Source organism: Oryctolagus cuniculus, chromosome 9 (genome assembly GCF_051225735.1).
Source record: "Oryctolagus cuniculus isolate XC-2025 breed Fujian yellow rabbit chromosome 9, ASM5122573v1, whole genome shotgun sequence".
Taxonomy (NCBI): Eukaryota; Metazoa; Chordata; class Mammalia; order Lagomorpha; family Leporidae; genus Oryctolagus; species Oryctolagus cuniculus.
The window spans coordinates 80,815,268-80,837,966 of record NC_142875.1 but is presented as its reverse complement, the minus strand read 5'-3'; the positions used below and the strand labels follow the sequence as shown (position 1 = coordinate 80,837,966).

General features: G+C 40.8%; 1 protein-coding gene across 18 annotated transcripts in view; it reads right to left on the bottom strand.

The window, feature by feature from the left end:
* Positions 1–22,699, bottom strand: part of STARD13 (StAR related lipid transfer domain containing 13) — a 585,508-nt gene that overhangs the window by 181,978 nt on the left and 380,831 nt on the right. For 2 of the 18 annotated variants that reach the window (XM_008273537.5, XM_002720592.6), the window contains exon 1: positions 10,982–11,305. The exons of 14 other annotated variants lie outside the window; for them this stretch is intronic. In XM_008273537.5, coding sequence (XP_008271759.3) covers positions 10,982–11,150 — 169 coding nt within the window. In that variant the 5' untranslated portion in view covers positions 11,151–11,305. Of the gene's footprint in view, positions 1–7,534; positions 7,597–10,981; positions 11,306–22,699 lie in introns of those variants that run through there. 2 more of the 18 variants (XM_070049037.2, XM_051831812.3) reach the window with 2 other exon arrangements.

Genomic DNA, 22,699 nt, shown 5'->3' with positions numbered 1-22,699 from the left:
AAGAAGACAGGCACATGCTAGCCAAGGAGAGAGGTTTCGGAAGGAACTACCTCTGTTAGCCCCTTGTTCACAGACTTGCAGCCGCCAGACCTGTGAGATAACACATTTCTGCTGCTGAAGACATCCAGTCTTGTACTTTCTTACGGCAGCCCTAACAAACCAGTGCAGTCCACTCACAGCCTTAGCATGCTCTGTAATTTTAAAGTTATTTTCCATGACTAATGTAGCACCAGCCCTGTGGAATTGGCTTTCCAGAACATAGTCTCAGATTGATATGTTTACAACTCACATTATGAAAGAGGACATTTAGGTCTAGAAGACGCAGGTGAGTTCTTCAGGGTCACCCTAATCCAGGACTGGTGGCTTTCCTACTGCATTTGCTGCTGTCACTGGAAGGGTAGAAATGGTTGCTGGATTGCTTGTAGAAGATCGCTGTTAGACAGTTATATGGAATACTACAATTTAAAAGTGACTGTCCCTTCAGTAAAGTCCCATCTATTACCGGTTGATGATGCTCATCTCAGCCTTAATTCCAACCTCTTCCCCAGCCAATTGGCATCCTCCTGGCCTGTGGCTCCGGCAGTGAGAGCTCAGGCCATCCCTCCAGCATCCCTGATGGCTTAGCTTTAGCCTCCAGCCCCTCATGATTCCAAGGGCCAGGATCACTTCCCGCTGAGGGCTGTCTCTTTTATAGCAGGAAGGGGAGGGTCAACAATTTTTGTTTATCTGCAGGAGGTGAAACGTCCACTAAGTCCATGATTGGAGACTATTTTAGGGCAACTGAGAGAGGAACTGCTACCCTTAGGAAACCACAATTGGGAGAGGCAATGGCTTTCATTACAGGTTAAGTTTAAAAAAAAAATCTTGTTTAGAATTTTGTGGTGGGCACTTTTTGAGGAAATGCCAAAAATATGGCATTAGGTATGTGAGCATTAGAAAATATGGAATAAAGTATATAATCTATGCTTCATTTGATGATACATTACTTTGAATGTACTTGTTTAACATACATGAAGAGTTTTCAAAAACTTCATGGAAAATGTATGTTATGAAAATTTACATATGGATCTCAAAAATTTTTGAAGTTTAAGTTAATTTATCTTTTAACTGTATTTTCCCATAAACTTTTTGCAGAATCCTATTATTTTTATATTGAGTTCTTAGTATGTGCCAGGCATTATGCTATGTGTTTAATGATATTTTCTCATTTAATCCTTGCAAGAACTCTGAGATAGTTGCTATTATTGACTCCATGTTGCTCACAGGAAACAAAAACTTGGAAATGGTAAGTAACTTGGCCAAGGTTGCCCTGCTAAGAAGGAGAGCTGGAGTTCAAATTTAAGCTGCATATTTCCAAACCTCTCCAGTGGTTTAAAAACGTAGGTATAGAAAGCTTGGAGTCTGTGCTGAACAGCTGTTTCTGGGACATTCTTAACCTTATGTAGTTCTTTGCAAGAGAGGAAAGCATTTATTCAGATTTGACCAATATATGTGCATCATTTGCCCCTAAAGCCTAAAACATAGATTTCAATATCCTGCCAACAGAGTAACACCTAGGAGGCTGTGTCAGAAGAAAGCATGAAGCAAACAGCTGTCTCTCTTCCATGACACCAAATGCCTTGTGCTACCATTTCATGAACTGTTCCAGGGATTAAAACAACATACAAAAATCGAAATGAAGAACTGTGTTGCATTCTGTGTTGTATCTAACAGATGATAAGTTTAATCACTGGAATTCTTTTGCAGGCTTCTTCAATATATCCTGGAAGACTGATTTCCCTTCTTTCTTGCCAAGGGTTTTCCTCCTTATTCAAGGAAGCAAGTAATAAAAATATCTAAGCAGCTCTGTCAGACTTAGATCTTCCTCCTAAGAGTACAGCAAATATAGTGTACTAATGATGAGGATAGGAATCTGCAGGGAAGGGAGTTAGCAAGTCTTCCTATCCAAAAGATATCAACAAAGGTGGTTTGATTACTAAGCATTTGCTATTCAAAACACATGGCTTTATGTAAGTCCAAACAATAAGGGCCCTGCAATGGATTTCATTTTTTTTGTTTTGAGAAACACATTTAGTGGGACACATGTTGTGTCTCTCAACACATCTGGGCAGATTCTAGAAATTTCTGCATTAAGAAGTCTGGTCTTATTTGGGTGTAAATGGTCGGAATATCATTAAAGCTGGATTTGTGAATCATTTCTTATATCACTTTTAAATACTATAAATAACTTCAGTGTACTAAAGTCCTCAATGGAAAGTTTGATTTAATGACTATACCTATTTTTTCTGAGTGTGCCATTTAGTGAATATAAATGTATGTGAAATGCTATTATTCACTTACAGAAACTGAGTACCAATAGAACTTTTCATCATCCTTATGGTTTTCTAAATTAACCAGGAGTTGGAATGCAGGAAGAGAAGGCCTATTTCAGTTCAAAATACTGACTGCAACTGGATTCTTTAACTGCCAAGTTCTTTTACAATTTCTCTACTCTGTTTTAATGTTGTGTACTATCAGATTGTTAGAGAGGCAAAAACACAAATCAGAACTTTAAAATTGTCAGGATTTCTATGTCTTGTGAGGGAAATCATCTGGCTGTCTCACCAAGCAGTTTGGATTTATTTCTATTGATTTGTTTTTTCTAGAAGCATTAGTATACTCTGTACTTCTGAAGTTATTTTCCACATCTGCCATTTAAATTCCTTGAGATCCTTGGGGCCGGCACTGTGGCATAGTGGTAAAGCTGCCGCCTGTGGTGCTGGCATCCCATATGGGTGCCGGTTCAAGTCCCGGCTGCTCCACTTCCAATCTGGCTTTCTGCTATAGCCTGGGAAAGCAGTAGAAGATGGCCCAAGTCCTAGGGCCCCTGCACCTATGTGGGAGACCTGGAAGAAGCTCCTGGCTCCTGGCTTTGGATCGGCATAGCTCCAGCCATTGCAGTCAACTGGGGAGTGAACCAGAGGATGGAAGACCTCTCTCTCTCTCTGCCTCTCCTCTCTCTGTGTAACTCCGTCTTTCATATAAATAAATAAATTAAAAAAAAATTCCTTGAGATCCAAAGCTTCTCAGAAAAAATAGAATTCATGTCTTTTCCAAATTTTGCATATAAATTTTCACAGTTATCTGTCTTGCCCTAGACTGGCCCATTCTCCAGTGATTGCTATGATCTTGTGTGACTTTAAAACATGGAGGTCTGGGTGACACAGTATGCTCACTCCCCATGCATTTTTGCTATTTTGTGAGTTCTCTCAAAAAATATTTTTTACAATGCAAATATACATGTGCTATCTCTTTTCCAGTAGGAGGAAAAACATCTTAGGATTACATTTTCAGGCTTTCTGAGAATGAATAAGCTGTTTATATTAAGCCAAATAGATGCGACTAATTAAAATGATCTATATTCCATTAGTTCACTTGATGCTATGATATGGAGAGAGACTTTACACAACCAGAGATATCTGTGGACCATGAAGTCAAAAACTGCCTCTGAGCCACCCATCAATGCTTGAGTTTTCGTGAGTCCACGTGGTCTAGGGCCAAGGAGAATTAGAGACTCCTGACCAGTTTCCCGCTTCTTTCATGTGGGTGATTACACTTCCCAGAACTCACTTGGCACTTAGCTATATCATAGGCCAGACAAATCCAGAGCTAAAAACCTATCATTTCTTCTTCAGGGCCCAACAATACCCATCTTGTAGAATCATCTGAGGACTGGTTACACTTTTGATGGTGTAACTATTAACTCTGTCCATGCATTGATTCTTTTAGCTTTCTGCCCAACAACTGTGCAGGGAACAACTAATCAGGTCAGAATCTTTGTTAGGTTGTTAGTTTTTATTAAAGGTGTCCATCTTGCACAGTTGATTTTTTAAAGTCTATGGGGCTGGCCTTCTTTGAAAACATACAATGCTTGCAATGTTACTTTCCAACACACAATTTCAAAATCTCTACTGCCCAATTTGTAAAAGAAATATATTTAAAGAGAATTATCGGAAAAGTCACAGACCACTTCCTTTCCTAATCCACATTTCCAAAATGTGTTCCCAAGGGAACACTGGTTTTGCAAAATGTCACTTCATGGGATTCGGTGAAAAGTGATTGTCATGATGACAGATTCCGGTTTAAACAAAATTAGACTATTTTTAGCAGGATTCCTCTCAGCCTTTCATAAGTGTGAATTTCCAAGAAGAGAAAGAGAATATAGCATTTCTCAAAATTATTTAACTTTGAACACATTTTCTCCTTGAATGTTCATGTACGTGGGGCTCGTGTTCTGTCAAAATTTGTAGGTCATCTCCATGCTTTTATTAGATGAAGACAATCAGAGGATTGCACAATTGAATCCTCCTGTTTGTAGCCATCCCACTCCCAAATATTTTACTGATTTAATTTGCTGTGATGCCCTCATTTCTACTGCAGGATGTTAAAAGAAATAATCAAGGGAGACTTGCTATTGAATTCACTGTAGCAATGATTGGAAGTACCATCCACTATAGTTTATAGTGTCACCTTTACAGAATCTGTATGAGAAACTGCTCTCACATATCAAATTCTTGGGAGAAAATTTTGCCAAATATCTAGTCCCAGGAAAGCTTTGCTGGTATGTTATCTTTCCTTGATTGTGTTTCCTTTTTGTTTAGCCTAGGGAAGCTCCAACCAAATTTGTAGCCTATTTTAAATAATTATTTAGGACCTTATTTTTGTGTGTAATAGCTCCTCCTAATTTTATCTTAATTGACCAACAATTTTCTCCTAATCTGATTTATCTTTTCATAATTTTATTGGGTTGTATATTCTTCTATAAACTACTTCAAGTCCTTTAGGTAATGGGGTAGAATATAAATTAACATATGATGTCTCTCCCCAATTGTCCTTGAGGAGACAGAAAATGATTTTTACATGCTTCTTATTTCATTCAAATGTCTAGGGTGCAATTCAAGGTCAGGTTCTCCTGTCTTCTCTGATAGTCACTTTGATAAATTTTTTTCCTAACTTGTGCTTCTATCTCTGTCCATGGTTAAGTTGCCAAGGAAACAAAGACTCTTACATAATAATAAGAGCTGACCATTTTCCAAGGGGAGGCTAGACAGGAGAAAACAAATCTCCATTGACTTAAATTAACATTTCAGAATTAGAATTTGCAAATGCATGCTTCTGGGATAAGTATTTATAGAGGCAGACCTAATAAAAGCAAGGCCATGTAGCTATTTTACCTACAATTTGCTTAAAGTGAAACACAAATTTCATATATTTACACACAAATTTCCCTTTCGCCATGTTCCTTCTAGAACCCATTCCTTGACTGCTCACAGTTTTACTATGTGATACTTCTTAAAATGTTATTCAAATTAGCTGACTTAATTCACTTAGCAGATTTTCCTGTGGCTTCGGTTAAACAGTATCCCTTCTGTAAAGGCCCTTCAGTTACCAGCTCTGAATGGAAAGAGGTTGTGATTCATGAGATGTGAATTTATGACACTTGCCACTCTTTCTTTTTTTGTAAAAAAATAGAAAAGAACTTGAGCAACATATGACGAATGCATTCTGAGCCTGTTTTCTGTGTTCCGTTTGTTTTCCTGCCAGTTTTGAAAGTAGTTGGTTAAGAAAGTACTACCACAGAGAAAGGGCAGTTTCAGAACAAATGATTTGTTAATTTAGGCTGATGCTACCCAGTTGGGGGGGGGGGGGTCTCATCCATCAGAGATGGGCAATGTTCACTATTTAGGTTGGGCAAATTCCCAAGATACCATTTGAGGGAGTCATGAGGGAAAATCCATCACTCATGGACACTTGCGTTTATTGGGACATTAAAAAGACTGTGGATTCCTCTCTAGTGCAGCTCAACTCAGGTGGTCTATCTATTTAAAGATAATCTCAGATAGAAAGACAATGACAGTGAAAGTCCAACGTTGTCTTCCTTTCCTTATGGTGAAATTTTCAACATTTTATATTTTCTATCAAGAAAAGAAGTCTTACTGTGAAAAGCGGGCACACAGATACTTTCCAACCGCTACAGTCCTTGTGATAGGTCAGGCATCTTAACTCTTTTTTACAGTCCTTGGAGTCCCGAGAAAGGAGAGTTTCTACAAGTTTCTTTATAACTACAGTCACACTAACATTTAACTAGTCCACAAAACTGTGCTTCCTAACATTCCTATTAAACTGATAATGAGAATGTTCCACAGGTGTCAAAGCAGCATGTCCAGATAAATGCTGAGTGATGTAAAAAGGAAAATGTAAACAAGAAGTGTCGGCCAGCGCCGCGGCTCACTAGGCTAATCCTCCGCCAGCACCCAGGGTTCTAGTCCTGGTCGGGGTGCCGGATTCTGTCCCGGTTGCCCCTCTTCCAGGCCAGCTCTCTGCTGTGGCCAGGGAGTGCAGTGGAGGATGGCCCAAGTGCTTGGGCCCTGCACCCCATGGGAGACCAGGAGGAAACACCTGGCTCCTGGCTTTGGATCAGCGCTGTGCGCCGGCTGTGGCGGCCATTGGGGGGTGAACCAATGGCAAAGGAAGACCTTTCTCTCTGTCTCTCTCTCTCACTGTCCACTCTGCCTGTCAAACAAACAAACAAACAAACAAAAAAACAAAAACAAAACAAAACAAACAAGAATTGTCTTTCTCTCAAGCTAATAGCTGTGAACAGGCAACCCTAGAATTTTAGAGATAGGAATTTTAGAACTTATTGGATCCAAATCTTTTATCATGTCGAAGAAGAAAAGAAGGTGCAGAGAAGTTATGACTTGCCTCAGATCACACAATACTAATGTAGCAGAGGCAGAACAAAAGCCTGATTTCTACTTTACCATTTCCATTACAAATTGCAGAAAACTTATAAGCCATTGATTCATTCTGCATAATAAAACTTCTCTGTTTCCCTTTCAGATTCTGTTAAGTTGGGCTTTCATGTCCCTGCTTTCTATATTCTTGTTCAAAGAATGACTGGTTGACATATCTACAGAGGGAATTCCAGAATGGGAGAGGAGGATAAACCTGAACAATCATGATCCACCCACCGTATCTTCCCACCCAGAAATGGAGGCCATGTGAAGTGCTGGAATGAAGGAAGTGTCTAAGCAGAGCCTGGGTCTCTGTCTCCTTTTTGCTGGCCCAGTGGACTTCACTGCAGTCTGAGCCATATGATGCTGTTTTCTGAGCATTTAAAACACAGTAAGAAGTCTAATGGTATGATAAAGACTTTCACAAGGCAAGCAACCACATCTGCTTGGATCTGGATTTTCCAAATAGTATGTGCATGTGTGTTGACTTTAAATATGGTGCACCTGTACCCAATCAATCACAGCCTTCAAATAATGACAGAGAAATTCAATTCTCCCATCCCACACCCATCAGGATGGCTGCTATCCAAAAAGCAGACATGTAGTAGGGACACACAATGGAATATTATCTAGCCTGAAAAAGGAGAGATATTCTGACATTTGCTACATCACAGACTAACCTTGAGGACAGTATGCCAGTCACACACACACACACACACACGCACACACACGCAAATATGGACTGAGATTCTACTTACATATGGTACACAGAGGAGTCAAAGTCATAGAGACAGAAAATGGAATGGCGATTTTCCAGTAGCTAGGATGAGGAAGGAACGGAGAGTTAGTGCTTAATGTGTTCAGAATTTCAATCTTGCAAGTTGGAAAGAGTTCTGGAAATGGACAGTGGTGATAGTTGCACAATATTATGAATATGAGTATATTTAATAGCACTGAATTGTCCACTGAAAAATGGTTTAGATGGCAAATTTAATGTGTTTTCATTAATACAAAGAGAACAGATCTCATGCATTTCATAGGTACAGTTCCAAGAAGATGTTATATATATAATTTAGCACAATAAAAAATGGGGGGAAATAGCCCATGCTCCTTTCCCTCATTCTAACATTCTTCACACCATAGGCAACTTCTTCTATCTGTTCCCAAGTGCCTGCCAGTGAGAGCAATAAGAACCATTATTATTTGTACTCTCTTCCTCTGCAACAATTTCCCTATTGATTCAAGAAAGAATGCGGGGTAGGGATTATGGGCAGTATGACTTCTGATAAACTTTCACTCTGCAAAACAGCCTTCTGTTTTAAACATCTCTCTTTAATTGGACTTACAACTTCAGAACTGAAAAAAAGGAGGCTAGAGACATGATGCGTGTATATTTTGGAGTGTACCCTAAGATGAGCAAGTTTAGATTCATCCTGGGTTTGGGTAACTAATTCTGATCCTATGCATCATCAAAGATTCCTTTATTTCTCCTCCTTGTTTTCCTCCTCACAAATGTATCTGCTGTTGAATCATGTCCATGCCATTCAATGATTATCTCACTATAATGAGGTCAGTGGGGAGCAACTCACTCATTTGCACTGTTCCCAACAGCCATGAGAAATTACTATTATAAATAATGATGCCCCAAATTATATTAATACCATGCTAAATCCTCCCGGAAAGATCTAAAGCAGAGTAATGCAAGCAATTTTACTGATGCTGCTGTCATTTCAAGACACTAATAAGTGAACTACAAAAATAACCATGTCATTAATTTAATCTGCACTTGATAAACTTAAATTGAATAATTAAAGACTGTTAATAAGATAACTGATGTCTTGCACTATTGAGTGCTAACTATTCACAAGGGGTAAAACACATAGCCCTTTGCTCTCATTAGAGAAATAAAACCTGGTGGGAAATCTCATATTGAGTGAACAGTTCTAATTCTGTCATACAAGTCATGGCTTCCCTCAGACCACCAAAGGCTAAACGTCTTTGATATGTTATATAATCCAAAACTCAACCATAGGTTCAGTACTTTAGTACTCATTACAAAAACTAAAAAAACAGTCTGGCGTACTGTAGGGCACCAGTTCTTGAGCTGTGTTCAAATGTCAGCTCCTACCATGTGACTTCGGGTGAGTCACCTGAACTCTACCTGCCTCTGTGTTTTCAGTCTTAAAACTGGTAATAGTAATACAACTTAACTATAAGGTTATTTTTGAGAAAAATACATTATAATTTTTAGAGAACCCCCAGAAAAGTGCCTGATATACTATCGTAAATGTTTGATCAGTATTCTCTACTATTACAGCGAACCAATCTACTGATACAATAAACCCAATAAAAGTATTTTGTATACATTTTCTTAATGTCTTACCAAACCGTTAGATGATATGAACAAATAATGATCCGGAATCACTACACTGTTGACATCCCTTCATGCTTTCCTAAGATCTTAACTATCACTTTTAATTTTTAGACATCCATTAGCTTCAAACATTTCATTGTCGGGTATAAAAAGGTGAGAGTCCTCCAATGTTCCAATTAGCCAACATGAAACACAGAGTATCCTTAGACCTGTGTGACAGGGGCTTATGATGCTGGTGCATGTGTTCATAGCTTTAAATCATCCCTGGAAAATAACCCTCATTCCAAAAGAACATACATTTTTAATGAAATTGATGATTGTAAATACATCTAACGAGGTTTGTAAAGTGGTTTCAACTAGATCTGTGCAATATTTCTAACATGACATGCACGTTATACACGCGTGGAGGAACAGTCACAGGACATAGGCAATCATCAAACATTTTTTAAGCCCCTATGTCTCTAGCGATGATGGCATTTGCTGAAGCACCATTGTCAGAATTTTCTAAAACAAAATGGAGTTGGTTTTTAGTCTGAGCCTAATGTATTTTTAAATCAAGTAACAGGGAAATAATTACTTTTGTTTCTATTCAATCAAGACCTGCACACAGAGTTTATAGAATGACCTAATATCCTTCCTGAAATCAGGCCGGTATGTAGGACCAGTATCCTTCACACATAACCAGTTCCTGAGCCTTCACAAACAAATCCTAATTTCCAAGGAAACAATCTCATCAAATGCTGCTCACTAGAATACATATTGTTCCTTTTGGAAACATTACAACAAGATTTTCACGATTACCAACTTCAACTTCCCCTCTACAATCCACTATAATCTTAAATTCCTTTATTTAAGTGGAAATTGTACTTTTATAATGGCTCTAGAAATTCCTAGCAAACGTATGCACCACCAAGATAATAATTTAGTTCTTTTTTTAGTTCAGGAAGGGGATGGTCATTAACTCTGTGTGTGTGTGTGTGTGTGTGTGTGTGTGTGTTTTAAATGGGCATCAGCTACAGGTTTCTTAGGAAAGCTCATCTTTAACTTTCTATGGACCTACGCTATAAGAAGCATGTTTTAAACATTTTTAGGAGAATGGCAAGTTTTAGGAATGTCCAGGATTCCAGGCTGGCTTTCTTCCTTTCTTTCTTTTTAAGTTTTTTGGCCAAGCATAAAAAGAACCTCTAGCAGCTTACAATCAATAGTCTCCACTTTGCCTTCGGAAGCCAGGGTTTCCGCGTACAGCACCCAGGATTTATTTTGATGGGGTAACACGTATTTATCCTTTTCGAGAAAAAGAGTACCAACAAATCAGTGGCAACTACTGACATATGCATACAAACAGGAAGAGAATGTGATTCTAGTTGTCAGCCCAGTGGCCTTCAGACTAGAATTCTCTCTCCTCCTCACACAGGATATTCTAAATAGTCCAGGCAGGGTGGACAATTGTCCCCCGCCCCCTCCTTAATTAAATAAACAAGTGTCCTGGCTTCAAATGGGACAGAGGGTGAGGAACCTACAGACACTCCTTAAAATATACACTGCGCAAACTTTTCTCGTTCGTTCTGTAGACACACGTTAGGGATAGGAATTTATGGCTCCTTGCCTTCCGGGAAGTTTTTTGTGTACTTTATGCTGAGCTATGTGGCAGCTGAGTGCTGTCACTGCTTGAATCGGCAGCCTAATGTCATTTTTAAAAGTTAACGTGCAGCACGGCACAGAAATCCAGATATTGCAAAGTGAGAACAACCATTGACAAAACCGGGTTAGCATGAAATCCAGCCAAGAGAAATCAGAATTCGCCAACACCCTTCCACTGCCGGCAACTCACCTTGTTGAATTTTAGTCACTAGCTGATGGCGTGCTAGAATCCGGCTCATCCTGTAAGGAGAGCGTCTTGTAGTCTGATCAAATCGCAAGTACATCTCCTGGCCCTCAGGTGTCATGGAATTTAGATAGTAGCAGCCTGAAGCTGGGGTCCTGGGCACCTGAGTGAACATCCCGGCAGGTTTTCTACTGCCACCTCAGTCTGCCTGTGGCTCTTTCCGTCTGCCTCCAGTCTCAGTCAAAGGCAACCAAGCCCAGGAGAGCTCAACAGACCCAGCGATTTTTAAAAAGAAAAAGGAGTGCCAAAAGCTACAACTCAGAATTCCAGCCCCCGGGGCCCTCACGTGACCGCGGGGGAGCCAATCAGGGGCCGCGAGAGAAATGGTAACGCTCGCAGTCAGCCGAGTCCCACAGAGGCAGTTCCAGCCGCGCGGGTCCCCCACACGGTGCGGAGAGCAAGTGCCTCCGAGCCGCCGGAGCCCCGGAACGCCGCGCTCGCTCAACCAGTGAGAAGAAAGAGAGGGAAGAGAACACACGGCCGAGGCCAAACAAGCCCTGGCACAGGAAGTCTGTCGGGCTAGAAAACTTAGAGAGGCTTGCTTTTCCTGAGGCAGCTGCAGCCAGGTAAAACATAGACTGAGGGGGTGGGGGAGAGAGAGAGAGAGAGAGAGAGAGAGAGAGAGAGAGAGAGAGAGAGATTGATTCCCCCCCAACACAACCCTACTGCAAATAAGCAAGCATACAACAAACACCTGAGCATAAGTCGCCAACCTAAATTACAAAGCCAGGAATCAAGTTTTTCCAGTGAAACACGAACTTCTGACCAGCGATAAATACAGCACAGACTCCTGACCCTCCTGTAGTGGGAAATGAAGGGCTCTTACAGATAAGACTTGGGAGGCAAGCGCTCAAGTATCACTTATTAAGCACCCATTCCCTTTAAATGCTTCAATCTCCCCGATTTTCAATCACCACGAGGCACATTTGCGTACCGAGTGCCCATCACCTTGAAGACTCTGCCGGGGATCCTTGCAGAAGATGCGAAGGTACAACTGTCCGAGGCTGGCACCAACCTGCTGAGGAGCCACTGGGAAGCTACGCGACAGCTTGATCCGTCACACAAGGCCGTCACACAAGGCCCAGTGGAAAAGGTGCCTCGGAAGAGACGTAGAGGCCAAGCCGGGCCGGCAGAGCTGTTTTAGACTGGGCTGACGATAAGCAAGCCAGACAGGGAGAGGGATGGATAGTTTTCTTAGAAAATGGAAGGATTCTAAGAGGCAGCGCTTGGGGAGGGCTTTGCCGGCAGACAGAGAACCAGACCGGGTGGGAAAGGAAACTGCTAGTAATTCAGTTTGGCCATATCCGCATACACATGTCGGGGTCATTGGAATTTTTTCTCCTGTTTTTCCTCTTTAAATTGTTCATGTGAACAGAAAACAAATCCACAGCAAGTGCATTATCAAATTCCGGGCCTGGGGATGCACGAATACAGTTCTTCCATAAAGCAGCCTATGGCCACATTGCTTTTTGTTTATGCTTGGCTTAGTCAAACTGAAATAAAGCCTGGCCAGGGATTTACAGTCTAATAATGGAGAACTCTCAGTTAAAAGCTAAATGGAAATGAGGCAGGCGTTTGGCACAGTGGTTAAGATGCTGCCTGGGATGCCTGCATCCATAGCAGATGCGTGGGTTTGAGTCCTGACTGCACCTGATTCCACCTTCCTGCATCTGGGGGGCAGCAAAGATGACTCAAGTACTGGGGTCCCTGCCACCTACATGGGAGATACAGATTGAGTTCCCAGCTCCTGGCTTCGGCCTGGCCCAGCCCTAGCTGTTGTAGGCATTTGGGGAGAATTTCTGACTCACCCTTTCTTCCTCTTTCTCTCATCTCTCTGCCTTTCAAATAAATAAATTCTAAAATTAAAAAAAAAAAAGTGTTTAATGGGACTTCAGTGCCTCAATTCCTGTTGCCAGCTCTTTCATGGTGGTCAGCTTTCACACTTTTCCCTATGGGACTTTTCTGTGGCTCCTCTTGCGTAATTGTCCCACTCACTCACCACACAGAGGAACAAGTTAGTGAAGGTCTCAGGGCCTAGCGCTGGAACCTTTACTCATGGCAACTGTGAGCCTCTTCTGAGGACCATGCAAGAGTGGCCAAGTGTTCGTTTTCAGGTTGGCATCATCGGAGCAAAGAGAGGAAGATTTCACTGGACTATGTTGTATATTTCCTATCTTATTTAAGCTTTACTTACAATTGTTTCGTTTCCTGCCACCCTTTGTAGAAGGTGAGGGGGATCAGAGATCTAGTGGCTGGTGTGCCAGAAGTATGGGCATGGATGACAGAAAGGGTTAGCACTGTATTGCAGTATGGGATGCCTGCAGGTCCATTAGCTAGGCTCAAAGTGTCAGAGCAAGTCACCATTGATGCAGGTGCTACTACCAATCCCCTGTATGCATGCTTTGGGCTTGATAGTCCAACATCATGGGAAGAGAGCCTGATCATAAACATTTGATCAAAAACAGGAGGAGAGCATGGGAGAAATGTTAAGCAACAATGAAAAGCACAGACTTTGGGAACCCCAGATGTGTTCTGGGAAGCCAAATAAAACAAGGAAAATGCAGGAAAGAATATGTAGTCATTTAGCTGTGAATAACACTTAAGGAAAGATCGGCCATCCCCAGTGCCAGTCTTGTGGGTCATTGGTTTCTTGGCTGCATTTATGAATAAATGGAATAATTTTTCCCAAGAAACACCACAGTGTATCATGGCTGGATTACTGAAAAAAAAAATTACATCGCTTCCTTGTTTGCATCATAATGAACTTACTGAAAGTACTAGTGTATCTTGGTCTGAAAACTCTAAATCGTAAATATGTATTCTTAAATGTGAAATGGTAACAATAACATGAAATATATTTCATAGGACTCTGACAATATAGAACAAGAATTGAATTTAAATTAAGAAAAAAAAAGATTTTTATTCCTGAACAAAAAAACCGGAATAAAGCCTAAATTTATTAAACAGTAAGTCAGTGTTTTAATGATGGGATCCAGGAAAGATCATGTATCAAGAATTCAGCCTTTCCTTTTTTAAAAAAATTAGTGTTTTATTTATATAGGGTGAACAAATTTCATGTATTTCATATACACAGATTTGGGAGCATAGTGATACTTCCTACCCTACTCTCCCTTTCTTATGTCAAACACAGGGTCCCTAAAGCTCGATTTTATGGTTCAAGTAGCATCCATAAAACCATGCAACTGGGGACTGGTGCTATGGCATAGTGGGTAAAGCCACTGCCTGCAGTGCTTGCATCCCATACGGGCACCGGTTCGAGTCCTGGCTGCTCCACTTCCAATCCAGCTCTCTGCTGTGGCCTGGGAAAGCAGTGGAAGATGGCCCAAGTCCTTGGGCCCTACGCCTGTGTGGGACACCTGGAAGAAACTTCTGGCTTTGGATTGACCCAGTTCCCGCTGTTGTGACCATATGAGGAATGAACCAGTGGAAGGAAGACTTCACTCCCTCTGCCTATGCCTGTCTGTAACTCTGCCTTTCAAATAAATAAATAAATAAATAAATCTTAAAAACCCATGAAACTGTTCACCATGTTTTTACCATTTTGTATTTTCAAAGAACTACATTTAAAGCATACAAGTAACATTATTTTCTCATTAGCATGCCATTAATACCTTTTTATTCTAATGAACTGCTATTGTTATGAAACCTGCACTTGTTTAATAAACTATTTTTATCATGTAAGGCCAGTGGTACAAGAATTGCCCCTGCAGTGGGCACTTTTGCCGTATTAGAAGCAAGAAACTATTGAGTACTCCTCTGAGCGTGTCATTGAGAGAACTGCTGCTTTCCACAGGCAAGAGAGCGAGGCCTGAGGAGTCAGAGGGAGCGACACACTGCCAGTAACACAGGGCGGGCGTCTTCCAAGACTGCCACTGCACGCACTCTTTCCTTTCCAATTCCTTTCCAACTGAGGGAATTGATGTGCTAATTTTCAATTTTCATACATTCTTCCTCTCCCCTAATTTGCTCATCAAAAGCAACATTTACTCAGACTGTTTCAGGGATGGGATAAACAGACAAATATTGGGAACCAAGGAGAGCAAAAGAGAGGGGAAGAAACAAGAGACAGGGGGCGCTTCCTGTGTGCTAAACCTGGCTCTATTTATAGTTCCTGCTTTTCGTGAAGCTCCATAGCAAGTCTTGGAGCTCTCTTACATTATGAAATGGGAGGCAACTTAGAAGTGAGGCGATGGCCCCGGTCATATGGCCAGCAAGTGTAGAGTCACTGTGCTCTCTAAGCTGGTGATAGCTTAGCAGTTTCCACTGTCACATGAAGGACAGGGAAGGGAAAAGAGGCACTGGAAAACTGCTGGGGAAACTGGATAGGGGAGAGGATTTTGGAAGAATAGACCGAAAATTATTTTATTCTCATTTCATTCTGATATCAGACATGTCTCAAGGGAGATATTCATAGAAGATGGCTAAGATGCCACAGAGATTGAGATCTGGATATCTTAAGAGTAAAAAGCACGAAGCAAGAGCCCTTAATGAATCAGTGAGAGCCATAGGCCCTTTTAGGAGAAACCTACAGCTGAGGACTGGAGATTCACCCTCAGCCCCCAATTCTAAAGTGAAGACACAAAGCTGCCCAAGCACAGATGGATCCCTCTTTTCCAGCTCCTCTTTGCAGCATAGATGGCTTGTGCTGTGCTTACTGCTTGTCCTCAAGGCTAGCTGTATACATCTTGCCCTTTCCATGGCATTCATTCTCAAAACAGATATACCTGATATAGTCAAAACTCTGAAATGTGACTTCTCAATAAAGCTGTGGGCATTTAAAATGCTCAGATCTCCTGATAGATGATCTCAGATTAATGTTCACTGGAATCCTGTATACACGTGGCAGAAAGCTAGAACTGTTTTTACAGAAGCCAGGATTGCCTCACTGCGCTTTCATCTGTGTACAGCTCCTTCTACTCCTTCACACGCATTCCAGCCTCCTCAACAGTCTCTTTGGAGGGAGCCAAGGTAGGTCTGCCAAGTAGGAAAATGTTTGAGATACAAGTGGCAGGCAGAAGAATGCAGAACTGATTTGGAAGGCTGCTTTTGAAATTATGTGAACCCAAAGGTTGCAGGTTGATGTCAAAGCCTTCCTGTGGGCTCTGAAGCTCGGTTTTGGAGGATTTCCACCAATTCATGTTCTCTGTGTGTGCTCAATTCTGGTCAATAGCCTTTCTCCAAAGACACGCACCTTGTGCCCAATGCCCAGTGCAGGCAAGCCAGTGATACTAACACTTGCAGCCAGGACCAACCCCCTTTATCAAAAGTTCAGAATAAATTCTCTTCTGATCACCTTCCCAGTTACAGATCATGACCCCCTCTTGGAGTCCAGATCTTGTAGAAAGGACCTGTGGTGATAATAGATACCCTTTATTTTGTCTCTCTGACATTCCTTTTGTCTTAGGTTAATTTCTGCTCTGTGGACCTCTTGGAAATTGTACATTGCCCTCATGCCATCCCCTGGGGACCCAACTACCAGCTCCATTACCAGCAATATTGCTTGGCTTGTCCTGGAACCATTGCCTACATCCAACCATTCCAGCCAAAGCAAAATGCTATCACTTTCCCCCAGTTGTTTCATAGATATGCAACTGCTACTCTCCACTATTTCACCCATGAACCTCAGTTAAAACTTGCTGCCTTCAGAAACATTTTCATGACTCATACCAAACCCTTTCATATCACCAGTCATGTTATTACCTGTAAATAGTCATTATGTGGCACATTAATTAGATTAGGCTCTTGCATGCTCTTATGGAATCCAATTGTTTGTTGCAAATACTATGGGTATAAAGTTTTTAAATCTTGGATTTGGAAGGGATAGTAAGCATCTTCTAATCCAGCTAATCAACAATGAAGGTAGTTCTTCTGTGAGATCAAGCACTTCTCTGCCTGCATATACAGAGTGTATAATCTCATGGAGGACCCAGACTGTTAGAGGAAATCTTTCCTTAAAGTTCCATTCACTGGCTCTACTTATGCCATTTTGGAATTAGACAGGATGAATCTACTCCTCTGGGAAAGCCAGACCTGTGCTTCTGATGTTGTACCTTAAAATAATCTTTTGTGGGCTAAACATTCCCTTTCACTAAACCATACAACTTTTGAGCATTTAAGTTGATGGCTCTTTTTTGGATCTGCTCTAGTCTGTCAGTATCCCTTTAAGAATATGGCCCTACCTTACACATGGAGTTCTAGACATGGCCAACTGTGATAGTAGATCATACAGTGTGTGCATACTTTCTGAAGTCTGAGCTTTTGTTCATCTGATCTGACATTATGTGAAGTTTTTATTTTTTAATCTATATTTACTTATTTGTGAATTCAACATTGACTGAATGTCTGCAAAGCTGTGTAGAAAGAAAGAAAGAAAGAAAGGTAATGCCATGTGGTCGCTGCTCTCCAGGGATTATTTGCCAGGAAAGGCAAGAAAGAAACCCATCATAATACCATGTATAAAGTAGTTTATGGGAGGCTATCTTTATTGTCTGTTAATTCTCCTGGTCAAATTAAACACTTAAGCTGAGAGGTCTTTGTGTATTGTCACAAAATCTGCTACGAGATAAATGATCTCTATTGTGCACATCACATCACAAATGACCTTTTGAACTTCAGAATAGGTCTCTGAACTTGTTGAAACTGTTGAGATATTTTCAATCCATGACTTTCTCCTCCAACTACTTATTTCTGCCCTTTTGTTTCTGATGACTAACAAAAATATCTGTATTCCAAAAGTGAAAAACAAGTAACTACATAAACTGAGAGAAGATGAAGTAATAGTAGGAAAGAATAAAGCCGGGGTAAAATCAGTTTACAGATTTGTACTATCTTGTACCTTTCCTGTAGGTGAATGAAAATGTGGCTTAAGAGTTTTCTTGTCAAAGCAAAAGGAAAAAGGGGCAACTGCAAGAGCCACCATATCCTTAAGATGAAAAACAAAACAGTGATTCAATAAACACACATTGCTAGATATTGTGACCCCAGGAAAGATTTTCTTGAGTCCTCATAAAGAATCAACAAGTTCAAAGATATTGCATATGGTGGCAAGCCTTAGTTCATAGCTTCTTAACTGTGTCCTTCAATGTCAATAATAGTATAAGCAATAAAACATTATCTAGGAAAATTTCAGAGGGCCTCTGAAAACATGGCTTAAGTGTGCTTTCTCTGGGATCTTCTGGATCATGTCAAAACTTTTATGATTGTAATACTTCAACAGTTTTCTGTTACACCTAGAACAAAATGCAAACTCCTTGCCTGGCCCACCAGGCCCTACACAATACAGTCCCTGTCACTTCTCCTCCCTTGTGCCCAGCCTGCTTGTAGCCTCCTCTGTTTTTCTGCTTCAGTCTCATTTCTGCACCTGCTAGTCCTTGGCCTGGAATGCTCTTTGTGGAGCCCTTCCCGTCACTGGCTTCTTCCCCATTTCTAGGACCAGCTTCACTCGTCCACCTCTAGGCAGCCCCTTGCTGTTCTCCAAAGGGAGCAGCAGCCCATCCCTTAGCCCACAGCACTGTCTTTAATTTCTAACTACACATGAGGGCTAGAAAATGAGTCATTAAACAAAAACAAAGTATGCATGTGATACAAAATTTGCATCAAAATGAGCTTATTTCTTAATTCCATTCTCCCACAAATGTTTGAAGTCCCTCCCTGTGTGTTTGTATTGACCTCTGAGTTGCTCCGTTGCCCTCAGCATACTGTTGTGGATGAGCTGCGTCCACTCCATTCACATTCCTTACACAGGGCCTGGCACATGGAAAGGAATCAATTGTGATTGAATACATTATTGACTAAATAATGGAATAAGTGGTGAGTTGATTTTTTCCAAAGATAAATGTTAGACTCTAGAGGAATGGCTGCATATGTTTTAGGCAATCACTATTAATGTTGCTGGGCAAACCTAAACAAATGGTTCTTACGTATACTTTATCCCAGACATGGTGCTAAGTACTGACTATATAAAGATGAATGTGATCCTGTCTCTTTTCTCAAAAATAATTCACAATGGCAAAAGTTGAGGGCAATAATACTTTATCCCTTTTAGAATTTTTTTTTGTTCTACTTAATACTATTGGTTGAATTCTGTAATTAACACACAATTATTCTTAGGTGTTGAAACTTAACTGAAAAGTGATCCCTGTTAAATATAAGAGTGGGAATAAGAGAGGGAGGAGATGTACAATTTGGGACATGGTCAATCTGACTTGCCCCAAATGGTAGAGTTAGAAACGTGCTGGGGGATTCCAATTCAATCCCATCAAGGTGACATGTACCAATGCCATCTTACTAGTCCAAGTGATCAATTTCAGTTCACAATTGATCATACTGATAGGTCTAAGAGTCAAAGGGATCACATAAACAAGACTAGTGTCTGAAAATACTAACCAACAGAATAAAAAAGGGAGAGAACGATCCAACATGGGAAGCGGGATACACAGCAGACTCATAGAATGGCAGATGTCTAAATAGCACTCTGGCCTCAGAATCAGCCCTTAAGTCATTTGGATCTGGCTGAAGAGCCCATGAGAGTATTTTAGGCATGGAAAGCCAAGACACTCTGGCAAAAAAACCCACAAAAACAAACAAACAAACAAACAAAACCACCACACAACAAAACAAAACCTAAATGATAGATCTTTGTGAGTGAGATCCCAGTGAAAAGAACAGGTCATCAAAGAAGGAGGTACCTTTCTCTGAAGGGAGGAGAGAACTTCCACTTTGACTATGACCTTGTCTAGATATGATCAGAGTCAATGAACTCAAAAGGCTTCCGTAGCCTTGGCAACTCATGATAAGAGCCTAGGGAGATTACTGACACCATAAACAAGAGTGTCAATTTGTTAAGTCAACAACAGGAGTCACTGTGCACTTACACCTCATGTAGGATCTCTGTCCTTAATGTGTTGTCCAATGTGAATTAATGCTATAACTAGTACTCAAACAGCACTTTACACTTTGTGTTTCTGTGTGGGTGCAAACTGTTGAAATCTTTACTTAGTATATACTAAACTGATCTTCTGTATATAAAGAGAATTGAAAATGAATCTTGATGCTAATGGAATGGGAGAGGGAGCGAGAGATGGGAGGGTCGTGGGTGGGAGGGAAGTTATGGTGGGGGGGAAGCCATTGTAATCCATAAGCTGTACTTTGGAAATTTATATTTATTAAATAAAAGTTAAAAAAGAGATGAGGGCAATTCCAATTGTAGGGATTCATGGATGGAGCTAGCATGCGGGTGTGCAGTGGGTAGCTGTAGAAGCACACTGGGACAGCCAAATCAGGACAAAACAGAGCTGTTCTGTACAGCAGAGAAACTGACGCCAGTGCTGAGCCTGGAGAGTGTTCACGTGTGTGAGAAGATGAGGGAGAAAATATCAGGAAAAAGTATGTCCATGGAGGAAAAAAACCACATCAATAAGTTCTTCTGACATATTCCTTTCTTCAGTTAGTGAGGCATTTAAAATCTTCATAACACAAGGAATCTAAGGTTACAGTATGAGTCATCAGGCATGTGCTCATTTGACTGCAGTAAGCATTTTGCAATGTGCATGTGCAGCAAATCATCACCGTGTAAACCTTGAATATATACAATTATCATTTGTCAATTAAATATTTTAAAATGAAAAAATCACCATGAGACCTCCTGGATTCTAAGGCTCACCTTTCACCAAGGCTTCTCTTGATCCAGTCTCCCTGTTCCCCATCAAGGGCATTTTTTTTTAATTATGGAGAAGCATAAGTAAATTGCCACAGCTCTTCCTGGGAGAGGATCCTTTAGAAGAAGGAGGATGGTAAATAACAGTAAGGACCTTTGGAGGGAACACTGAGTCCCAGGCTCAGGCGGAAAGAAGGGTGATCTACCAGGAAGGGTCAGAGCAACACATTATGTGACGTCCTGAATCCCTCCACCCAGCTACCCTGGCCTTATACAACGAAGTATCCCTGCTGAATCTGTTTTCAAAATTAGTACAATTCCACTTGGCAAGACAAAGCACAGCGAATTTCCAAATGAGACCCATAGTAGTTTTCCTTGAAGTTTCTTTATCCCAGTGATCCTTTGAACTGAGGGGAGAAAGGGATATTCCTTGGCTAGTATGCCTATTTAAAAAAAATATTTAATTGGCAAATAATAATCATATATATTCAAGGTTTACAATGTAATAATTTTCTTTATGGATGCACTATATACTGACTACCGCAGTCACATTAATGAACATGGTCATTGCTATCCAGTTACACTTGAAATTTGATGTGATCCAATTTTGAATAAAGAATATAGTATTATTAACTATAGTCACTGTGCTATACATTAAGCTCCCAGAACTTGTCCATCTTATAACTAAAAGTTTATACCCTTTGACCAACATCTTCCCACTGCACACACACACACACACACCAGCCCCTGGTAACCATCACTGTACTCTTTGATTCCAGAGTTCCATGTTTTAATATTTCACATGTAAGCGCGATCACGCGATGTCTTTCTGTGTCAGGCTTATTTTGCTCAGCATTATGTCCTCCAGGTGCATCCAGTGTTGTGCCTGTTTTGAACAGACTTTCTGCAGGAATTCTTTTTAAGACAACATATGTGTCTGTATAAATACCCGAACATAGAGACTCTCCTAGGCTTTCTTACCCTCTATCTGCAGAACTCGATGTTTATGAAAGCATGCAGTGGCCTCTGGCCAGCCTCCCAGAGCACCACTATAATCACACCATATCTATGGCCCACCCAGACCTGTTTCAACAGACCAAGTACAATGCAGATAGCCAGGCGTGGTACCTTCTTCTCATGCGGCCCCACCAAGATGACTCAACACTAATCAATCACAGGAGAATATTTCCTGAGCACCAAAAATGCCTTTGCTACACAAAAAGATCATATCAAAACTGCTCTCAGTCTTCACTGAACTTCAAGCAACCTCCTTCTCATTCCCTACTGTGGGATCTCAAATGCTGTTCTTGGCCTTGGTTTGTTCTCCAGATTGTCTTTGAAAATACCATCTCCACATTTCATTAACCAATTGACATATTGTTATAAGGGGAAAATGTACAACACAAAATGGAGTTGTGTATACTACTGTCAGAATTTTTAAAAAATTCAAAAACTGCATAGGAAAAAAAAAGGTTAAAAGGAAACACACACAATAGAAAACCATGACCATTAATAGGCTGGTGGAATCATGGGTGACCTTTCTTAAATTCCTATTTTCTAAATATCCTGCTGTATGACTACTTATTATTCCTTATATAATAATATGATCAAGTCTAACCAATGATGTGTACTGGGGGTGTGGAGAAAGAGCCTTGCCTCAGCTTATTACCAGGTGACTCTGTGGAAGCAGGTGGAAGATAAACAAGGAAAATCTGCCCAAAGATGATAGACATTGTCTTATATGGCTTGAATAAAATTAAACCCTGGTGTTGAAAAGATTAATATCTAAGGAAGAGAAAACAAAAAAAGTCTACTGATTTGTCCTTCAAATTGCCCCCCATACCCCTTCCTTCTTGCATTGTTTCTTCCAGCACGTGGGCGCTGGCCCTCCTGCCTAAAGAACTTCGACAATCCTGCCTGTGTCTCTTGTCTCATCTTGCTCCTGGCCCCCTGTGTACCCATAATGTGTCATTAGTTTCTCAAGATAT